Source organism: Mangifera indica, chromosome 2 (assembly GCF_011075055.1).
Source record: "Mangifera indica cultivar Alphonso chromosome 2, CATAS_Mindica_2.1, whole genome shotgun sequence".
NCBI classification, from domain to species: Eukaryota; Viridiplantae; Streptophyta; class Magnoliopsida; order Sapindales; family Anacardiaceae; genus Mangifera; species Mangifera indica.
Genome location: NC_058138.1, coordinates 5406258 through 5426239, shown reverse-complemented (window position 1 = coordinate 5426239; position 19982 = coordinate 5406258). Strand labels below are relative to the sequence as shown.

Genomic DNA, 19982 nt, shown 5'->3' with positions numbered 1-19982 from the left:
AAAAAAAAAAAGAGAAGTATAAAAATGACCTTCAAAAGGATAGCTTTAGTAGCAGCAAGATATAGGGTTAGTAAAGACGCCGAAACAAAAAAGCATGAGCTTGAAATTCAATAATAATATATTAATATTAAGCTCTTTATTTAAAATAATGGTTTTGAGGTTAATTACTAGATCTAGGGTTTTCTCTAACTTAGTATAATTAGTTTAGACTCAATTAAACTGAATTCATAACTCTCAACTAAATGTGAAATAGATAATTTAACTCAAATACGAGTTAATTGCAAAAATAATAATAATAAAAATTATGCAAACAATTTATCAGGTATGAATCTAGAAAAAGCAGGGAAGATAAAAACATTGAAATGGTTGTTGAGATATTTCAGTTTCTACATTATTTCCTTTCATTCTACACTTCCTTCATCAGCTCCATGTCTATATTACATGGCAATAGACTTTAAAATATTATCCGATTTCAATTATTTAAAGAGACATTCACTGCTGCTTAAAAAATGAGTTTGTTTAAATAATCTACCTATTTATTCAGAGGTCAATAAGTCAATAATATTCTAACTCTACCATCCTCTTTTTCTTTGATAAATATTCTGGTGAGTTTCCATTGTCAAATAAAGTGAATTGCGTGAACTTTGAAAAGATGATGAATGATTGCATTAAAGTTACGAGCAATTGTTTGTTTAAAGGGAAATCGAGGAAATTACAAATAAGAAGGGAATCACATATTTTTTATGAGATTTTAACATTAAAATTTAATTAATTTTGTTTAGATGTTTGTAATATTAGTGTTTTTAGAATTGAATCGATAATTAAATTAATTAGTTTATTAATTTATAATTCAATTAGTTTAATTGAATGATTCAATCAGCTTTTAAATTATAATTTGTTTTTTAAATATTATTATATTTTTTAAATATAAATAATATGTATTTAAATGTAATGATCTAATATCACTCATCTAACTTTCTCTTATTAAAAATACTTATATAAATAATTGACTTATTTCAACATACCAAAATCAATTTAATTCAACTCTTCTCTCTAATTAATGTTTATTTATTTTAGTAAGTCTTCTCTTTTTAATTAATATTTGTTTATTTTTTATGATAATTTTTTAACTTTTAATAAAATAATCAATCATAATCTTTTAATAGTATCTATTACCATTTTCATATATATATATATTTTTAGATGAATCGAATCAAACTAAGAGCAAATTTATAGATGAACCAATCGAACCAACTAATTTTATCCGGTTCTAATAATACTATGTAAAACCATTTAAAAACACATTTTACTTTACTTTAATGACAAGTGGTGACTACCTTTTACTTTTGGTCAGACAACGATGCTATGTGCTTAACTTTACTTTTGTGAAATATCTTGTGCAAGCCATGTGTTCATGGGGTCTTATTGTCCTCTATGTCTATAATAATCGTTCTGAATGTTTGTACATTGAAATACGATTGTTGCAATGTAAATGCAAGCTGGCCTGGCCTGCTATTTATTAAATTTTAAGAGTACAGTTACAGTCATGTGGATGCTGCCTTGGAAGATGTGTTTGTTTTTGTAGGATTAGTTGCCTTAGTTGCCTTGTTACCTTTATTTTATTTATTGATTCTCTATTTCGGCGGTCTCTTTTCTTTGTAAAAACAAAATCCTTTTAAATATTTCTGGTATCTTCAAGAAAGAAGAAAAAGGCATATACTTTTGGTTATATCTTATCTGGTTTACTAGAATTAAGGTTCATTTATCTTATTTATTAATTTCTCTTTTTTCAGACTTGAAAAATAAATTAAAAAAAATGATTGATGTTGCCGGGGTGTTTATCTTGTTTAAGGATCAATTAATCGAATATTAATAACAAGAAATATGCAAGATTATAGATAATAAAGCATAACAACAAGAAATAAAGTATGACAAGATATCTACTTAATTCAAGTCTCTAATTAAAAACCCCATATGAAATACTAAGAAAACCTCTAATTGAATCAATTATAGAATCAAGATTATTAAAACTGATAGTATTAAGACACTCCAAATTGTATGATATACGACCTAAAAACTAAATTTATCAGAGATAGAATAAAACCAATAAATTTCTCTTAACAAGAAAGTAGTTAGAAAGAACAGACCATATAATCCTCGGGTTATATACCAAGGGTTGTTACCAATATTTATAGCACAAAATCACTGTATCCTTGAAAAGCATTCGGAAAAAGATAATAATTATTATTTCATACTTTTGTGTACCTATATTATTTCTCATTTTTATTTAGGATGATGATCCACTAAATGGAGATGTTTCAGAAGTTAAATCGATGCTCCTCATGGCATGGGATTCAACAACCACTAGAGTAAGATATGAGATAACTCTTTCATTGGACTTGGTATGCCTAATTGATGGAGTTCACTGTTGGTTGTTAACTTATTTTTAATATCATTCCTTGGCTGCAACTGTTTCCACATCAATTTTATTGACCAGTTTCACTCTCTCCTCCCCTTTTTGGGCACGTCTCTAGTCGAAGACCATTGTTTTCATTAGAGATGAACATTTTAGGATGATTCACATCAAAATTATTAGCAATTGTAATAAGATCTGTCCTAAAATATAATCTAACTCAATATAAAAGTTTTTTTTTTTAAAGTTATGAGCCCCACTAAAAACATTGAAATAAATGGTTGAAATGTAAATGCAAGCTGGCCTGGCTTGCTATTATTTTAAGAGTACAACCACTGTCAAATGGCTGTTGCCTAGAAGATGCGCTTGCTTTTGTCCGATTAATTGTCTACCCACTTTTAACACTTAATCAAATAGCGTGTGGAAATGAACTTTGGGTGGGAATTTACTTTAAGAAAAAAACAAAAAACTTTGGGTGGGAATAAGTCCTTCGGCCTAAAATAGACTTCTTATTGCACAAATGCCGAAGCAGAAAGCACATGCACCATATTCAGACTCAAGTAACTTGAAAAAATAATTGCTATTACACTACCAGAGAGAGAAGTACTCACAAACGGCAAAAATAATACAAGGCCTTGAGCTTGAAATTTGAAGTAGGACTTTTGGCCTATAATATCCATTTTTGTCCAGTTTAATTAGAAGCAGTATAGGGAAATTAAAATTTTAATTAATCTGATTAAATATTTATAAAACCAATTATTAGACTTGACTAGATCACCATTACGAAACACATGGTTCACATGATGGAGCATCTAATGCTTCATCATCACCCATTCACTTTAATGACAACTGGTGACCCAGGACCACAACTCTGTACCACCTTTCACTTTTGGTCAGGACAACGATGCTTCGTGCTTACCCAAAATAATAATTGTCGTGAAGGTCTGTATATTGAAATACGATTGTTGAAATGTAAATGCAAGCTGGCCAAACCTGCTATTAATTTTAAGACTACAATCATTATCATGTGGGTGTTGCCTTGGAAGATGCGTTTGCTTTTATGGGGTTAATTTATCAAATAGTGTGGTCTTGTTCTTTAACAAATATTGTGTTCACACGGTGTAAGTTTCCGTTGTCAAATCATTTGAATTTTGTGGAACTTTGAGTTGATAATGAATCATGACCAATTGATTCTCCTTCACTGAAATCTCTTTCCATCTTCAGTTCTCTTCTCTCAATCATTCAGAAACCACTCAAAAATTCCTTCTCTCACAAACCTCTCTGAACCCATATCCTTCGATTTCTTCAGTTGTACCTTACTTGCCCTGCTACTTTCGCTCTTTTGCTTTCTTTATTTCAAATTTTATTTTTGCCAATTTCCGATTCTCTTTATTTTTGAAAAAAAATTCTGTTTCAATATTTCTCATTTCATAAGAAAAAAAAAATCTTGCATTCAGTTTTTTCTCGTTTACTAGAATTTTTTTCACGTTTCTCTTATTTATTATTAATTTCGACAATTGTGTTTACTCTTGTTCTGTGATTTTTTTTCATTTGCTGTACTTCTCATCTGTTTTTCAAACTTGAAAAAAAAAAAACTTTTTAAAAATGGTTGATGTTGCCGGAAGTATTGGGGGTGTGTTGAGTCCTGTCCTTGAAGTTGGCAAGTGGTTGGCTGTTCCAATTTGGCGTCAATTCAAGTACTTGTACAACCACAGTACCAATTTCAAAAAGCTGGAAAACAAAGTTAAGGAGATGACGAATACAAGAGACGAAGTTCAGCGTAAGGTTACTGTTGCTGAAAGAAATGTGGAAGAGATCACACCGAAAGTTAAGGATTGGCTGAAGGATTTGGAGAAGACAATTACAGAAGCAGAGCAGTTGATTCAAGAGAGAGCAAACAACCCTCGATGTTTTAAGGGATTGTGGTCCAACTACAAACAAAGCAAGAAAGCTTTCAAATTAATCCGCGATGATATTGATCTACTCCTCCAGCAAGAAAAGGAATTCGGTGAAATTTCCTTTGCTACTATTCCACAAGATATCCGGCTTGTAACTAGTGAAGATTATTTGGTACTCGAATCAAGAACCTCGATTACGAAGAATGTATGGGATGCATTAAATGATGAGAATGTGTACATGATTGGTGTTTATGGGATGGGCGGTATTGGGAAGACCACTCTTGTGCAGAAAGTTGGTGGGGAAGCGAAGAAATTATTTGAGGACATTGTTTTTGTTGAGGTATGTTTGAACTTTCTTATGATTATACCGAGTGATAATTATTTATATGATTGCTATTATTTGTGTAAAATTACTAATAGACAAATGAAAGAAAATAAAATAGCTATAAAACAGAATTATTTTTCTCTCTTTGTTATTCTTAAACTGGCCATCTTATTCTTGTCTTATAGGTAACACAAAATTTGGATATAAAAAAGTTCAAACAGAAATTGCAGACAAGTTAGGCGTAAAATTCAGTAACGAGACTGAAAGAGCAGATAAGTTATATGAGAGATTGGGGAACGGCAAGAAGATCCTTTTAATTTTAGACAATATTTGGAAAGATTTTGATCTCAAGACTATCGGTATTCCTTCTAAAGCGGATCATGGAGGATGTAAACTAATGTTCACAGCAAGAGACTTAGATGTATTGGAGAAGATGGGTTCTATAAATAATTTCAAGATGGGCATTTTAGCAGAAAAAGAAGCTTGGGACCTATTTGCCAATATGGCAGGTAACTTGTCTTATAGAATTTTCATTTGTATGTTTTCTGAGTTTTCTTAAATCCCCAGAATGCATGTAAATACAAAATGCAATTAGTATAATCCTAACTCTCATTACAGGTGATGTTGTTCAAACAAGTGAACTGAATTCTCTAGCGAATGATGTATGCAAGCAATGCAAAGGATTGCCTGTCGTTATTTGTGCTATAGCTAAAGCTTTAAAAACCAAGACTCGTCCATCCAAGTGGAAAGCAGCCTTAAGAGAATTGAGAGCTCCTTCACCATCCAAGTTTGAAGGATTCCTAGAAGAGGAATACATGAAAATAGCCTTAAGTTACAAGTATTTAAGAAATAATGAACTTAAGAAAAACATTTTTAATTTGTAGTCTAATGGAAAATTATGCTTCCATTTCAGACCTGTTCATACATGTTGTGTGTCTTGATATACTTGAAGGAGCTAACTTGACAATGGAAGATGCACGTGATCGACTAGATAATTTGGTTCATGAGCTCAAAGATGCTAGTTTGTTACTTGGCGAGGTTACAAGCGAATATTTTGCTATGCATGATGTTATCCGTGATGTTGCTATCATAATAGCATATGTTGATCATCATGTATTTACAACAAAAAATGACATTGAACGAGATTGGAAGAATAGAGATAAACTCAAGAAATCCACAAGAATCTCCCTCCCTGGTAATAGTACTATTATTAGTCAACTTTGGCCCAATGATTTGGATTGTCCAACTCTTGAATATTTCTATATGCCAAACTCTCATTTCAATATCCCAGAGGACTTCTTCAAGGTGATGCCGATGCTCAAAGTTTTAAATTTAGCTGGATTGCAACAATTGTCATTGCCATCATCCCTTCATCTTTTGAAAAACCTTCAAACACTATGTTTAAATGATAGCACAATTAAAGATGTTGCTATTATCTGGGAGTTAAAGAAACTGAAAGTCCTTAGCATGCGACAATCATTTATTGAGGAGTTGCCTATAGAAATAGGTCAGTTGACTGAATTGAGATTATTAGATTTAAGCTATTGTAGACAGTTGCATGTTATTGTGCCAAATGTGATATCAAAATTATTGCAATTGGAAGAATTTCACATAAAGGGATGCCCTATTCAATGGAAGGTTGAAGTACTCATGGAATTAAAGAGCTTGAAAAATCTCACAAGTGTAGAATTGAATGTCAAAGATTGCAAGGTGCTACCTCAAAACTTATTTGCCAAAGAGCCTAGAAGGTACAAAATATCAATAGGAAATTATTGGGAGCGTAGAAGGAGCTTATTTCCAGAATATGGCGAACATGAGAGGACGTTGGCAGTTAATTCTATCAAGTTACTAGAAGAATTTAATGCATTCAAGAATGTTGAAGTCTTAGAGTTGGCTGAAGTTTCAGAAGATGAGAACTATGTTGAGGATTCAAATTTTGATTTGCAGTCCAGTGAAATCACGCCTTTATTTAATGAAAAGGTTTGATTTCTTGTATTTCTCTATTATATATTCTTGTTTTCTTTTATACTTATTTACATTTATTCACATATAGTTGTGATATTGTATTATCATTTTCTTCTTCTTTTTTTTCTAGTGATTTAAATTTTCAATTCAATTTCACTACCAAGTCCACTTGAATCTCCATACAATGCAATTTTTGTCAAATTGATTTTATTAAATTATTTCTTTTTAAATTTCTTCTCATATAAGTTCATGTATATTAAAACCACAATTAATTTTGGTTGCAGGTTAATTTTACCAAATTTAGAACGTTGGTATTGTACGATATTAGTTTGGGCAGGATTTGGGACAGCCAAATTTCAACTTTCTCTCAAAATTTGAAACAATTGAAGTTGAAAAGATGTGAAAAGATGACATATGTGTTTCCATTTTCTATAGCCAAAAGCCTCAGACAACTTCAAAGCCTAGAGATAATAAATTGTGAGGTTTTAGAGAAGATTGTTGAAGAAGAAGAAGGAGCAGAAGTTGTTGTTAATTCTATCTTTCCAAAGGTAACCGAATTGGTGCTCAGATATCTACCAAAACTTACAATTTTATATCCAGGATTACATGCTTCAGAATTCTCGATGTTCAAAAGGTTGGAGATAGATTTGTGTGAAAATTTGACTTTAAGATATTTGGGCTTGCCAGATGATAACAACAAGGGTGCACTTCCAATATCAGAGAATAAGGTACGAATCTCTTGTTTTAAATATGTGATTCTTAATGTCTATTTTTGCTTGAACCGAAATCTGTTAAAAAAAAAAATTGAATGATCAATTGAATTTGGACAATTCCGTTACGGGAATAGACAGGAGCAAAATATTATTGCAATTTTGAAAAAAATTGTCTATAGACACTATCTAATATGAGTCACACATTTTAATTGCATTATGTGATTTATAGCATCTCTTTTATTTTTTTATTTTATTTTATTGTTGACGTAATGCTAAGTTGTAAAAGCCAAAAAAATAATTTTATTTTTTATTAGAAATATATTTATTATTTAATAGGTGCATGGTCTGTCTTATTATTGGACAGCTTAATGAGTTGACTGATTTTTCATTATTATTGATCTTATATACGACTGAAGTAAGAGGAAACAGGAAAAAATTAAGATTTTCCAAAAAAATAAAAAGTATGTAATAACGAATAAGTCTTCAATTAAACTTTTTTTTTTTATGAATATGTAGATCAACCACAATTTGGAGGATTTTGAATTGACAAATGGTGAGATAAGCATTACTTGGGAGAGTGAAGATAAATATCTTAGGATCGGGCAGGATGACTCAGCTTATATTCCACTTGGACTCCTCCAAATATTTCAAAGTGTGAAAAAGCTTGAACTATCTGCGTATGAATACAAAGAAATTAAGAGTGTATATAATCTTCCAAATCTTGAAGATCTACGTGTATGGGATTGTGAGAAATTGATGAGTCTAGTGCCATCTTCAGCTTCCTTACAGAATCTTAAAGTTCTCGAAGTCACCGGTGCAAATGCATTACTTACCTTAATAACGCCTTCAACAGCTAGAAGTTTGATGCAGTTAAGAGAATTGAGAATATCTAGGTGTGAAATGCTGCTTGAAATAATAGGGAATGAGGGAGATACAACAACAAGTAGTGAGATTGTTTTTGACAATTTGAAGTTGTTGTCACTTACAGAGTTAGAAAGTCTCGAATGTTTTTGCTTTGGAAATTACTCTTTTAATTTTTCATCACTAGAAGAATTAATTATAGAAGAATGTCCTCATTTGAAGACTTTTTCTCGAGCAATGTTAAACACTCCAAAGTTGCACAGTATCAATTACGAGAAAATAGGGAATGAGGGAATGATCTTAATAAAATCGTACGTGGATTGTGCAAAAATAAAGACGAGGTATATATGCAATCAATTAATTTGTTTTCTATAATTACTTATTTATGCAAATTTAGTTAGTTTAGAAGAAGTGACAAAGAATTTATGCAATTTTTAATAACTTTATATTGAAACAATCATCTGCTTCTAATTGAAACAATTAATGCAGGAAATCTCAGTTGATCCTTCCATCAAAATTTGCAACAATGATAATTCTATAGAAATTTGCTACGACCAACATCCAACTTCCTTCTATCAAAATTTGACACACTTGATCCTTCAGAATTGTGGAAATATAAAATACGCATTTCCACCTACCATTGCCAGAACTCTCCACCAACTCCAACAACTAAAGATAAGGGATTGTATGGCTTTAGAAGAGATTGTTGCAAAAGAAGAAGGAGCAAATGCTGTGGTCAATTTTGTCTTTCCAAATGTAACCATATTGAAGCTTGAGAATCTACCAAATCTTACAACAACTTTCTATCCTGGAATGCATACTTTAGAATTGCCAAAGTTGAAGGAGTTGGTGGTGACAGATTCTGATAAATGTCTGAGCTTCAAAAGCAGCATTGAGGAGAGTGAAACTGATAGTTTAGATCTAAAAGCTATCTCCTTGGACGATAAGGTATGAATATCTTCTTGCAAAAGAATTAATATTTTCTCTCTATATGTTTTAATACTTTATTCAAAACTTTAATTGTGGAATTCTTATCTTCTTTGACTTTCCTTTGGAACTGAAGTTTAGAAAAATTTGTGGTTATTTGATTTGAAAATTTTCTCTTTAGGATTATATCAATTAGAGTCATTTAAGTCCTATTTTTTAAAATATATTATCCATTATAATTTTAGAAATCAACAATAAAATTTTGTTTTTACTCAAAAAAAATTTGCAACTTGAATGCATACTAAACAGGTTATAGAAATCAACAATAAATTTTTATTTTTACTTTGAGAAAAATGTGCAACTTGCATGCATATTAAAAAGGATGATAAATTCAAAATTAGTGTAACTAGATTAAAGTTTTGTTTTAAGAATATCAAATACTAACTGAATTTTGTTTTGATGAATTTGTAGATCAACTCTCATTTGGAGGTATTTGAATTACGGAATGATTTAGTAGAAATTACTTGGCAAAATCAATCTAAAACTCTTAGAATCTCTGCCGATGAGCCAACCTATATTCCACTTGGACTCTTTCAAAGATTTCACAATGTGAAAGAGCTTCGACTAAATCAGTGTAATTTAAATGATGTTTGGAGTTGTGAAATGTCTTTGAGTCCACTGCTATCTACACCTTCTTCCCAGAATCTTAAAGTTCTTCAGGTAGAATGGTGCGATTGGCTCTTTAACTTAATGACACCTTCAATGGCTAGAAACTTGGTACAATTGAGAGAATTGAGCATATCATGGTGTGACAGGCTATTTGAAATTGTAGAAAATGAGAGAGATGCAACATCAAGTAGTGAACAAGTTGTTTTTAACAATTTGAACAAATTGTCACTTGAAAATTTACATTTTCTCTCATTCTTTTGCTCTGGGAATTACTCTTTCAATTTCCCATCTTTGGAAGAGTTAATTATAAAAGGATGCTCCAATATGAAGTCTTTTTCTCAAGGAATGTTAAGCACACCAAAGTTACACAAAGTCAATTATGAGGGAAAGGAGGTAGAAAATGGAGGGAATGGCTTGAATTCAACTATACAACAAGCACACAAAGAACAGGTATGCATTCAATTAATTAGCTTAAATAGATTTCTGTAATTTTTTAATAATAATATATTTTGGGTGTTAATTATAATAAATTTGTTTTTAAAATGTTGACCTTGATTCCACATAATAAAAACTATTAGTTTGTGCAAATATTGAGCATTATTATTTAACTAGTGGTCACCATACATTTTCATGCCCCTTTACTAGGATACACTGGCTATCAATTCATTATATATATATTTTTTCTCCATGGTTCCTTTATTTATTTTTTTTTTGGTATGTTTTTAAGATAAAATTAATTTAAAATTGATTGACACATGATTTTTCTTTAGGTTGACTCACAATATAAAGACATTGGAATTAAATGGAAGGGATATAATGGCGATTTGGCAAGGAGAGTTTCAAAAGCACTTTTGCGAAATAGAAACTCTTGAATTGATTATGGATGAATATACATATATTCCGATTCAAATCCTTCAGAAATTTGTCAGTCTTGAAAACCTTATATTGAAAGTGAGTTCATACGAAGAACTATTCTCGTTTGGAGAAGGTGAAGAGGACATTGGAGTAATCACAAACTTAAAACAATTAGAATTGTGGGGGCTTTTTAATTTAAAGTACATTTCAAAGCAAGACTCCCAACTAAATTCAGTTCTTCAAAATCTTCATTCTTTGGATGTCAACTATTGTCACAATTTGACTACTTTGTTGTTGCCTTCACAATCTTTTGAAAATCTAAGGACTTTGACAGTATATCATTGTAATAAAATGCAAAACTTAATGACATCCTCAACAGCCAAAAGTCTAGTGTGTCTTGAAAGTTTGTCAATACACGAATGTAAAATGATGGTAGAAGTAGTAGCAAATGAGGGAGATATAGAGAATGGTGAAATTGTTTTTAAGAAATTGGAGGACTTGTCCTTGGATGGTATGGAAAGTCTCACACACTTCTACTATGGGAATTACACCTTAAAATTCCCATTCTTGGAAACATTATTTGTGGATAGATGCTCCAAGATGAAAACTTTCTCTAGAGAAGGCTTAAGCATGCCAAGGTTACTAAGCGTGAACTATGATGACTGTTCAAGTGACCCAAATTCAGTTACACAACAATTACAAAATGGTACGTATTCATTTATTTAACAATATATTTTTTATTAGAGTTCTCCATTCTCCTTAATTGAATTAACACTAATCAATCATGTATGGTCTTTAGTATTGAATTAAAATCCTAAGTGAGAAGCTACAGTAATCAAATGATTTCAAGTAGTAGTGAGGTGTTTATTGACGAAATTCTGCATCTTCTAATATAATTTTCCACAATTTTTGTTTTAACCATAATGCATTGTTCTTTATGTTTACAGATTGTGCAAGGTTATGGGAAAGAGTCCCATGGTAGCAAACTGCAAAGTCACATGGTAAGTGTCTAGTATTAGATGAGTTTACATTGTCTTTTTAAACATAATTCATAAGAAGTCAATTGATTAAATAGATTTTGGGTATTATATTTTAAGATATTGGAAGGTTAAATATAATATTGATTAATAATTCAATGGACTATAGTGACATTAGCCAATTATATAAATTTTGGTAAAGTGAGGTGTCTAATGGTAAGAGTGTTTAAAAATATCCGATAACTAGATCGAACTAAATTTTGAATAAAAAATAGATCCGAAAAATAGGTTATTTGAAAAATTAGTTTAGATGCCAATTAAAAAATTTTTAAAATCTAGTTTATCAATTTTTTATAAAAGGTTACCTGAATGAAACCAGTTTTAAAAAAAATTGAATTAAAAATTAATAAAATATTGAACCTATTTAAAAAAAACTTGGAAAAAATAATAAAAATAAGATTCAAAACTGATTAATTGAAAATTCAGTTTGGTTAATTGATATTTTCAATTCGATTTTAGTCTATGATTTTCTCCAAACCAACAATTCGATTCGATTCAAAAAATTGTCAAGCTAGTTTGGTTAACCAGTTTTGAACACCCTTATCTAATGGCAATGACTCATGTCAAATTTGCTCTCATATCTGGCTTAATAGCTTCATTTTACCATCAATTTCAAACCATCATAACAACTACAAGATAAGAGTTTAATTTGAGTTAAACTGACTTAAGCTCGAATGTCAACTCAGCTCAATCGAGCCCAAAATGAGCAGTCATGGCTTGAGCCATAGTGTTAAGAATTTGTCTGAGTTAAAGCCTTTTTTCCTTTTTAAAGCCTTTTTCTCATCTGGTTCTTCATAATGGTAATGCATTCTAGGCAGTGATCTTATACATTCAATTACAATGTACACGTGTTCAAATTTTTTTTCGTGGGTCTGGGTTTAGCCTTTTTTGGTGCTTTCAGTTGTAGTGGTTGTTAAATCCTATAACCCTTTATATATCATTAAATTTTAAAGATTTTCATTAACAATTGTAATTGACTACTGTATGAATTGGCAAAGCAGAGTTTTTGCAACCCAAAAGGATTCTTGTGATGTGGGATGTTCGTATATACGCAACATCTCTCGTGTGACGTGGTATCACTTTATGTGGATATTCGAAGACATTGATTTTGATAATTTCTCTGTTCCTACTATTATATCTATTCATTATCTCCGCACCTTCTTCACTGATGTAAGAAATACGCTTTTTGTAGTAATCTTTTCTTTGACTTGATATATCTTTCCACAGGTTGCTGTCAAGAAGCAAACACCGAAATGTATTGCAGATTACATTGTTAATTTAACTTTGTGAACGAGCTGGACTCAGTCACAACTATGGAGCCATTTTTATCGTGTAAATTGTCTTGCTAATTCTCAAGTATATTCACTTCCATATTTGATTCTGAAGTTTCTAGCCTCAAATCCATGTTTCCTGCCTGTTTCCATCTTCTGGTGTGTTTTCAGCCTTTTCCTCTATAATTCCCTGGAGGTCTCTGGCTCTCTGTGGTTCTCCTCTGCATCGGTCTAGCTTCTTCCCGTGAGTTCTTGGGTTCTGTGGAGGCGCCGTTCCGCTGCTAGTCTATTTTGGCTTGGGTTGGCTCTCTGCAGCTGCTTTGGTGCAGAAATCCTCTCCTGTTCTCTTTCCTTTCTCCTTCTGTGGAGTTGCTGATTCCTGCATCCCTCTCCCCTGTTGGTTCTCCCCTGCATTGGGGTTCATTGGGTTTGTTGGGCTTTTGCTGCCTTACTGCTGCCGAATTTGAGTTCTTGGCTGCAGGTTCTGCTGGCATCTTCCTACGTTTGATGGTTGCTGCTTTCTTAATCCTTTCTCTCCCAGCATCTTTACTTGTCTCTCCTGGAGCCTTCCAACGGTGTTTTTGCGCGGGTGGCTCTTGGCTGTGGTTCCGGTAAGTTGCTTCTTAGTGAAATGGTTGCACATTGGTCCATTTCTGTGTTTGCTCCTGGTTCCTGGGATGCTGCATGCTGTATCAGGTGTGTGCCGGTTGACGCTTCATACCATTGGCTGGGTTCTTCTTGCTGTCTTTGGCGTCCTGCCACGGCTGGATGTGCTGGGTTCATGGTTATTTTAATTTCAGTTGGTCGTCTCAAGTACGCTCTCTGTTCTTAAGTAGTTTGTTGTTGGTTTGCAATTTAGTGAGAGTTTTAGCCATTGGGCTCGTGATGTCTTGTACTTGGAGTGTTTTTTGGCAATCTTGTGGGATGAGCTTAGATGTCTTTGTGCCCCCTTTCGGGTTTTTAATGTATATATTTACTTATCAAAAAATATGTATATATTTGAGTTGGAAGTGTTTCTGCGTATTCTCATATTGGAGTCCATGAATGTTTATAGTATACAGGTTATTTTGTGTGCATTGCATGCACTTTGTAATCATAACTCTTAAACAAATATCCATCACTTGAAAAAGTTAGTTTTTTTTACTACACTTGAAATACACTATACTTCCTATTTTTCTGGCACAAGTAAACAGGTATATTATAATCTATTTAGACAAGTGGCACCAATTTATGACATGAAGTTACTATAAATAAACCACCTAAATCTTATAATGTTCTTCAAACTCCTTCTATACAACGATTTTCACTAATTTTGTTTCAATATCTTTTAACATATCACATATTTATAAGTTAGATTATAATCAAAGATTAAAGGGATTTTAATCTTTTTCAAATGAAAGGGAGTTTGGTTGAATATACAGGGGGAGTTTGACTATTTTCACTTAAATTGGATGTCTATGTGATAAACAAGTGGGATGTTCATGTTCTTCTACAAATCTATGTAATTTTTTGTTAATTGACGTTTAATTTTTTGTTGAGAATTTTGGTTGTTTAGAGATGTCAATGGGCCGGGCCGGGCTGGCTCCGGCTCGGCCCATCGAGCTAATAGGCCGAGCCAGGCCTAAATAGTAACGGCCTTCGGGCCGGGCCAGCCCATTAAAATATAAAAGCCCAAGGCCCGGCCCATATAATAACGAGTCTTAATCGGGCCGGTTAGGCTTTAATCGGGTCGGCCCGACCCATTTAATCAATTTTTTTTTTAAATTTTAATTAACATTTTTTAATATAAATTTTTTTCAATTATTAAAACTGATAACAGTATCTCGAATATTTTATTTATAACCCCTCACTTGTGACGGAAGAATATCGTAGTTATATGATGAAAAATATTATAAATTAATAACATAGTACAAATAAATTAATTTACATACGGTATAAATTACAAAATATAAATAAAATATATCTACTATATAATATTTATTTACTCATCTTTTATATTTAAATCTCTGAATTCTTCAAAAATAAATAATTATTATTTACGAATTTAGATATTTTTTGAAAGAGAGTTAATGAAATTGAAAATACAATGAAATAATTGAAATTGAGTAATTAAAAGATTTATAAATAAAAGTGAAAATAAAAATGAATAAAATAGATTTATTTAAAAAAATTTTTTTTTAAATTATGCAGAGGCTTCTGCCACAAGGCAGCTTCTGATGCCCAGCCTCCAGGAAAAAAAAAAAATATATATATATATATATATATATATATACATATACATATAAACAGTATCGGGTCGGGCCGGGCCAGCCCATGAGCCTAATATTAAAGCTCTATGCCCGGCCCGGTAGGCCCATGGGCCCGGCACTGGGCTTTATCGTGCCCGGGCCTTTTTTCGTGCTTCGGGCCGGGCCTCCATTTAGCCCAACCCAATTGACGTGTCTAGTTGTATTGATCAATTTAGTTATAGTGAATTTGAGATTTTTAGACTTGGTCTCATCGATATAGTCTATGTTTGTTGTTAAACCATGTGATCATTATTGTTCCCACCCACTACATGTAATGCGCATTTATATACATGTTGTGACTATAACCAACTTGTATAATTTACTACTGGTAGATTTATACACTGGTCGCATACACATTTTCACAATTTTATGTTATTCTTTGGATTGGATATGTTTTAAATTTTCTTGTTATTACTACATACATAATAATGCTCTCTACTCATAATGCCATCAAACATTATTCCATCACACAAACAAGTCAAACAGTCAAACATTCCTACAATTACCAAAATTTTTTTTCCATAGAATCTAAGTATTTTTAGAAAGAAAAGATCCTAACAATATGTTTCTTTAACATTATGAAATCAGATTTTTTCATTAAGTTTTAGAAATTTGAAATTCGTGTTTCTTTAACATGTTAGAGATTTCATCCACGAATCCATCTAGTTTTAAAATGAAATATGGTAATTTGGAGATTTTTATGATGATTTACTCATTTAATTAAGGTTGTTGATGAATTTTAGGCCATATATGTTACAATTCTTGTAAGTTAGTTAAATCTTAATTTGGTTTATGTCTTCACTGTGCCTTTGTAAATAGGGTATTGTTTGTAATTGAGAGTGCCTTTGGGAGTTTGTGATTTTGTTTTTGTTTTGTTGTTTGTAATCCCCCCCCTAGTTAATATTAATTAATGCAACATTAACAATGGTAACCTCAGAAGTAATTTTTTACTTACTTGATGATATGTAGAGTTGAATTTAAATCAAACTGAGTTCGAACTTGTCTCAAAGTTGCTTGAGGGGAATCGAGTTGAATTTGGGTTGAGTTCAAGCTCAATTCAAGCAAAAAGTGACAAAAATAAAATTGTTTTGATATGTATTAAGCAAAACAATGTTGTTTTAATTGATTCATATCGAAAATTTTCAAACTCATAAACTTAACAAGTTGAAACACCCCTAATTTCATTTAAGTTGAGCTTGTTTCAGGCTCATTCAAGCCAAAATTGTTTTCAAACTCGAACAAATTCAATTCGAATCCAACTTAACAATATGATACAAATCTAACATATTTTATTTGGATTTTAAATAATTGAACTAACTCAATAATGTTTTCAAACAGGTACCATAAAATAACGGTATTGACACTATGAAACTCGTTATTTTCCAAGCTTGAAAACGTTAAAATCTAGATGGTATCCATCATGTGTAAGAACTTTCATCACTAGAAAATCTACAGAATGGGTCTTGGCATGAGGAGACTTTTTAGTAACCTTATTGCAACAAATCATCTATCTATATACACTTAATACCCTTCAAACTATCAAGTGGCCCCTTTCCCTTACCATGGATAGCTAGTCAAAACTTTATAAACCAGATTTAGTGCCTAATTCAGGGCCGCACTTTGCAACAGCGATGATAATCGGCTGCCATCCTGCTTGATTATGAATAATCCATTTCTTTATGGTAGTTACCATGTTCAAGATCTGAAGTATGTCACCTAATGTAAGCTCTGTCAAGCACATATTCTTCAAAATAGTACCGGCTTCATACCTATAAACAAAAATGCAAAAGCACACAAGACAGAATGAAAAAACAGTCCAATTATAAATCCTAGAAGCTAAGTAAGGCTAAACTAAACAAACAAAGGAAATTTACCTGCATTGAGAAGCCATTATTGCAGATTGTCCTCCAGGAGACACCAGAAACTTTTTAATTTTTTCCCATGTCATTTCCGGTATTTGCATAGGATTACCAGCAATAGGGTTCACACATTTCCAGAGTTTCTCATTCTTACCAACATACAAGTTCATAGCTCCAAATTTTTGCTTCACTACCATCTGCTGATCAACAACAATTTCCAAGGCTTTTTTAATGTCAATACTCCGATGCTTTGGATCCCCATATCGAGTGCAATCAATTATATTACCTTCAGTCGGCATTATCTTTTCAATTTTCAAGAAGTTCAATGTTAGTAACACAGAACCTGTGAGGCTTTGGACACAATAAGAAGGTTTTGGACACCCCGACGTCCCCCATATGACACTACTAGGAATGTTAATCGAGTTCACTGGTGAAGAAAACGACAGCTTCCTATGTTGTATATGTCCATTTTGTGACTGACTCAATAATGCAGGCTTTGGATTCATGCTAGTAGGATCAAATTTGGTGACTCCACTACCCTTTTGGACAGCACTAGGAGGTTGATTAGGGAGATTGTTTAGCCCTAAAGGCTGTGGTGGATATTGATTTCTACAACCATTCTGAACAACATCGAAAGGAGCAAATCCATCCAGGCAAGGCCCCATCAGGGAACTCTTGGGATTATAATTAGTACCAAGGTGGTGATAATTTAGTGGTTTCTGATCTTCCAGAATATCAACTAGTGTATTATTACTAAATTTCTCATTAGGATTTCCTAATTGGGGAACTTGTACATAAACAAAAGGCATATCATTAGGGACAGAAATTTTGTTACCAAATTTAGTTGTTAATGGAGGGCCTCCAGCCACAAGACTTGTCCAGAGCCATATGCTCTTGGCAGCGGCAAGGAGAGGAGCTGAGGCTTTCTGCGGTTGAGCAAGCAGAATGTTGTATCTTCTCATCCTCAATTAATGGAGAGCATTGGAGAAATCTCTATCTCCAAAAATTAACATTATATTTGCAGGTGCAGGATTGTCCACTGCCCAGAACAACATGTCCACTAGAATTTTCTTGTCACTTGCATCCTTAACCCCTGCCCATTCAAGAAAACAACCCATAAATATTCATTGAATTTTCTGAAAATCTGCAACCCAGAAAAACAAAATTCCTTAAAAAAAAATGCAAATTCTAGGAAAACTAAGTCGGTAAGATCAAATTTAGAAATGTTAACCCAAATTCATCCTGATCAAAACAGAAAATTAAGTGTAAGTAATAAATTTTTTTGTGAGTCTAGAGTTATAAGAATCTTATTCTCACCTGCACTCCATCTGCATAAGTTAAGAATCGTAACAGTAAAAGCAAGAAAAGTAAAGTTGAAAGATGGTAATTATATATGATGATGAAAGAGGTACCAGGAGGGACTTGGTTGAGGGAGATGCCGGTGCTGGAAAGGGCATGTTGCACAGATTGAGGGATCCGATTGGTGTCACCATAGGCAGAAATGGACAAAGGTCCACAGTAATTCAACTTAGCAACGGCAGAGCTGATATTCTGAGCAATTGCATGAGGCTCACACCCTTTTGGGACCTGACAATTCTCTATATCCCACCACACTGAAGTCTTAGCCTTCACATATTGCTTCTCTGCAACTGCTCCTCCAACTTCCCTGGCTGAAATCTCCATCTCCTTCTTCGTTCAACAGCTGTTCTCTATATAGATGTAAAACTTAACGCTGAAGAAGATGAGTTCAAGAAGCAAAGAGCAAAGAATGGACCAGTAATGTCTAGCCTTTTCTAAAAATCTATATATATAGGTGCATTGTAAGTATATGCTTCGGTGCTTTACCTGTGGTCTGGGGGATGACTAGGTCAAGTCTACTTGATTCATTTTCTTTAATTTCCATGCATACGAGACTTTTGATTCTTTGCATTTTAGTCCCTGTGGGTCCAAATATTATTCTTAAACACTAAGAATGCTTTTGGATTGAGTAATTTTTTATTATCTTAAATGAAATTTGAGCCTACGAAATTATCTAGAGGATTATTACGTATCAAACTTTTTAGTCTTTCATCTTTTTTGAATCGAGGCCCACCTCGGTTCACGTTATTAGAACATTGTTTGTTCAATTAATTAATATATATAAATAATTATGGTATTTGATTGGTAATAATAAAATAATAAAAAAATATTACTTTTTTGAAATACCCTAAAATATGTTAGCGGGAAACTACAACAAATCAAAGGTGGGAGATTTGAGAGAAATGGATTAGGATAAATTGTAGTAAATCAAATGTGTGGATTGAATAAAGAGTCTAACACTTATGGTTAAGGTATGTTGACCCACCTTGGATCAACATCGAGAAAGCAATGTCATGGGATTAGGTGGAGGGCAATATCAAAGTGGTGATGGTGATCCGGTGGAAAACAAAAGGGTGGTGACAACAAAAAAGGGACAGTCTCATAAAGTCAACCACAGAGTTTTAGTGACGTAAGTGAGGGCGATGCAACCAAGAAATAGAGATCTTGGTGAGTGAGGTTGTGAAAGAGGAAAGACTGCAAAGGTTAAAGGCTATTTATTATTTTAAAAGTAATATTATGTGTATTTATTTATTTTATATAATTTATATATATAGATGATATATTATTTCATAATTTAATATTATTTTATCTTTAATTCAAAATTATACGATGACATACCATTTATATATTATAATTAATACACATAATTTTATTGTTATTTTATTTAAATAATAAGATGTTTTTATCTAAAATAATAATAAATGAGGGAAAAATTGTAATTAACAATTAGATTATTTCATATTACCTTTAAATTATCTAAATAATATTTTTTATTACCAAACGAATTAAATAAGATAATAAATTATTATTACACATTGAGGG

The 19982-nt window shown here is 32.2% G+C and overlaps 4 protein-coding genes and 1 pseudogene across 5 annotated transcripts; 4 read left to right on the top strand and 1 right to left on the bottom strand.

Moving 5' to 3' along the window:
- The first annotated feature begins 3386 nt into the window (after window positions 1-3386).
- LOC123209133 (putative disease resistance protein At4g10780) lies at window positions 3387-5435 on the top strand. The gene is made up of 3 exons (XM_044626925.1): window positions 3387-4651; window positions 4822-5145; window positions 5255-5435. Exons 1-2 carry the CDS (start codon window positions 4019-4021, stop codon window positions 4873-4875), a joined length of 687 nt encoding a protein of 228 aa, XP_044482860.1. The 5' UTR covers window positions 3387-4018; the 3' UTR covers window positions 4876-5145; window positions 5255-5435.
- LOC123208478 (probable disease resistance protein At4g27220) lies at window positions 5034-8465 on the top strand. The gene is made up of 6 exons (XM_044626012.1): window positions 5034-5145; window positions 5255-5423; window positions 5521-6616; window positions 6886-7329; window positions 7831-8303; window positions 8363-8465. The coding sequence occupies exons 1-6, from the start codon at window positions 5034-5036 to the stop codon at window positions 8463-8465; spliced, it is 2397 nt and encodes a 798-aa protein (XP_044481947.1).
- A 511-nt stretch (window positions 8466-8976) lies between these two features.
- Window positions 8977-10260, top strand: LOC123208477. The gene is made up of 2 exons (XM_044626011.1): window positions 8977-9123; window positions 9574-10260. Exons 1-2 carry the CDS (start codon window positions 8989-8991, stop codon window positions 10258-10260), a joined length of 822 nt encoding a protein of 273 aa, XP_044481946.1. The 5' UTR covers window positions 8977-8988.
- A 295-nt stretch (window positions 10261-10555) lies between these two features.
- LOC123209132 (putative disease resistance protein RGA1) lies at window positions 10556-13963 on the top strand. Of its 2 annotated transcripts, XR_006500968.1 has the most exons (4): window positions 10556-11332; window positions 11574-11627; window positions 12891-12995; window positions 13106-13963. XR_006500968.1 is itself a non-coding variant. In XM_044626924.1 (3 exons), the coding sequence occupies exons 1-2, from the start codon at window positions 10588-10590 to the stop codon at window positions 11606-11608; spliced, it is 780 nt and encodes a 259-aa protein (XP_044482859.1). In that variant the 5' UTR covers window positions 10556-10587; the 3' UTR covers window positions 11609-11627; window positions 12891-13963. The 2 variants fall into 2 exon arrangements, 1 of the variants encoding a protein (XP_044482859.1); XM_044626924.1 differs by having other exon boundaries at window positions 12891-13963.
- A 2738-nt stretch (window positions 13964-16701) lies between these two features.
- LOC123209129 lies at window positions 16702-18912 on the bottom strand (annotated as a pseudogene).
- Window positions 18913-19982: the final 1070 nt, after the last annotated feature.

Coding starts and splice junctions, on each gene's coding strand:
- LOC123208478 (XM_044626012.1), top strand. CDS start 5,034: ATGTTCACAGCAAGAGACTTAGATGTATTGGAGAAGATGGGTTCTATA. Junction 7,330..7,830: donor TTCCAATATCAGAGAATAAG/GTACGAATCTCT, acceptor ATGAATATGTAG/ATCAACCACAATTTGGAGGA. Junction 8,304..8,362: donor AAGTTGTTGTCACTTACAGA/GTTAGAAAGTCT, acceptor TTTCATCACTAG/AAGAATTAATTATAGAAGAA.
- LOC123209132 (XM_044626924.1), top strand. CDS start 10,588: ATGGCGATTTGGCAAGGAGAGTTTCAAAAGCACTTTTGCGAAATAGAA. Junction 11,333..11,573: donor TACACAACAATTACAAAATG/GTACGTATTCAT, acceptor TTATGTTTACAG/ATTGTGCAAGGTTATGGGAA.
- LOC123208477 (XM_044626011.1), top strand. CDS start 8,989: ATGCATACTTTAGAATTGCCAAAGTTGAAGGAGTTGGTGGTGACAGAT. Junction 9,124..9,573: donor CTATCTCCTTGGACGATAAG/GTATGAATATCT, acceptor ATGAATTTGTAG/ATCAACTCTCATTTGGAGGT.
- LOC123209133 (XM_044626925.1), top strand. CDS start 4,019: ATGGTTGATGTTGCCGGAAGTATTGGGGGTGTGTTGAGTCCTGTCCTT. Junction 4,652..4,821: donor AGGACATTGTTTTTGTTGAG/GTATGTTTGAAC, acceptor CTTGTCTTATAG/GTAACACAAAATTTGGATAT.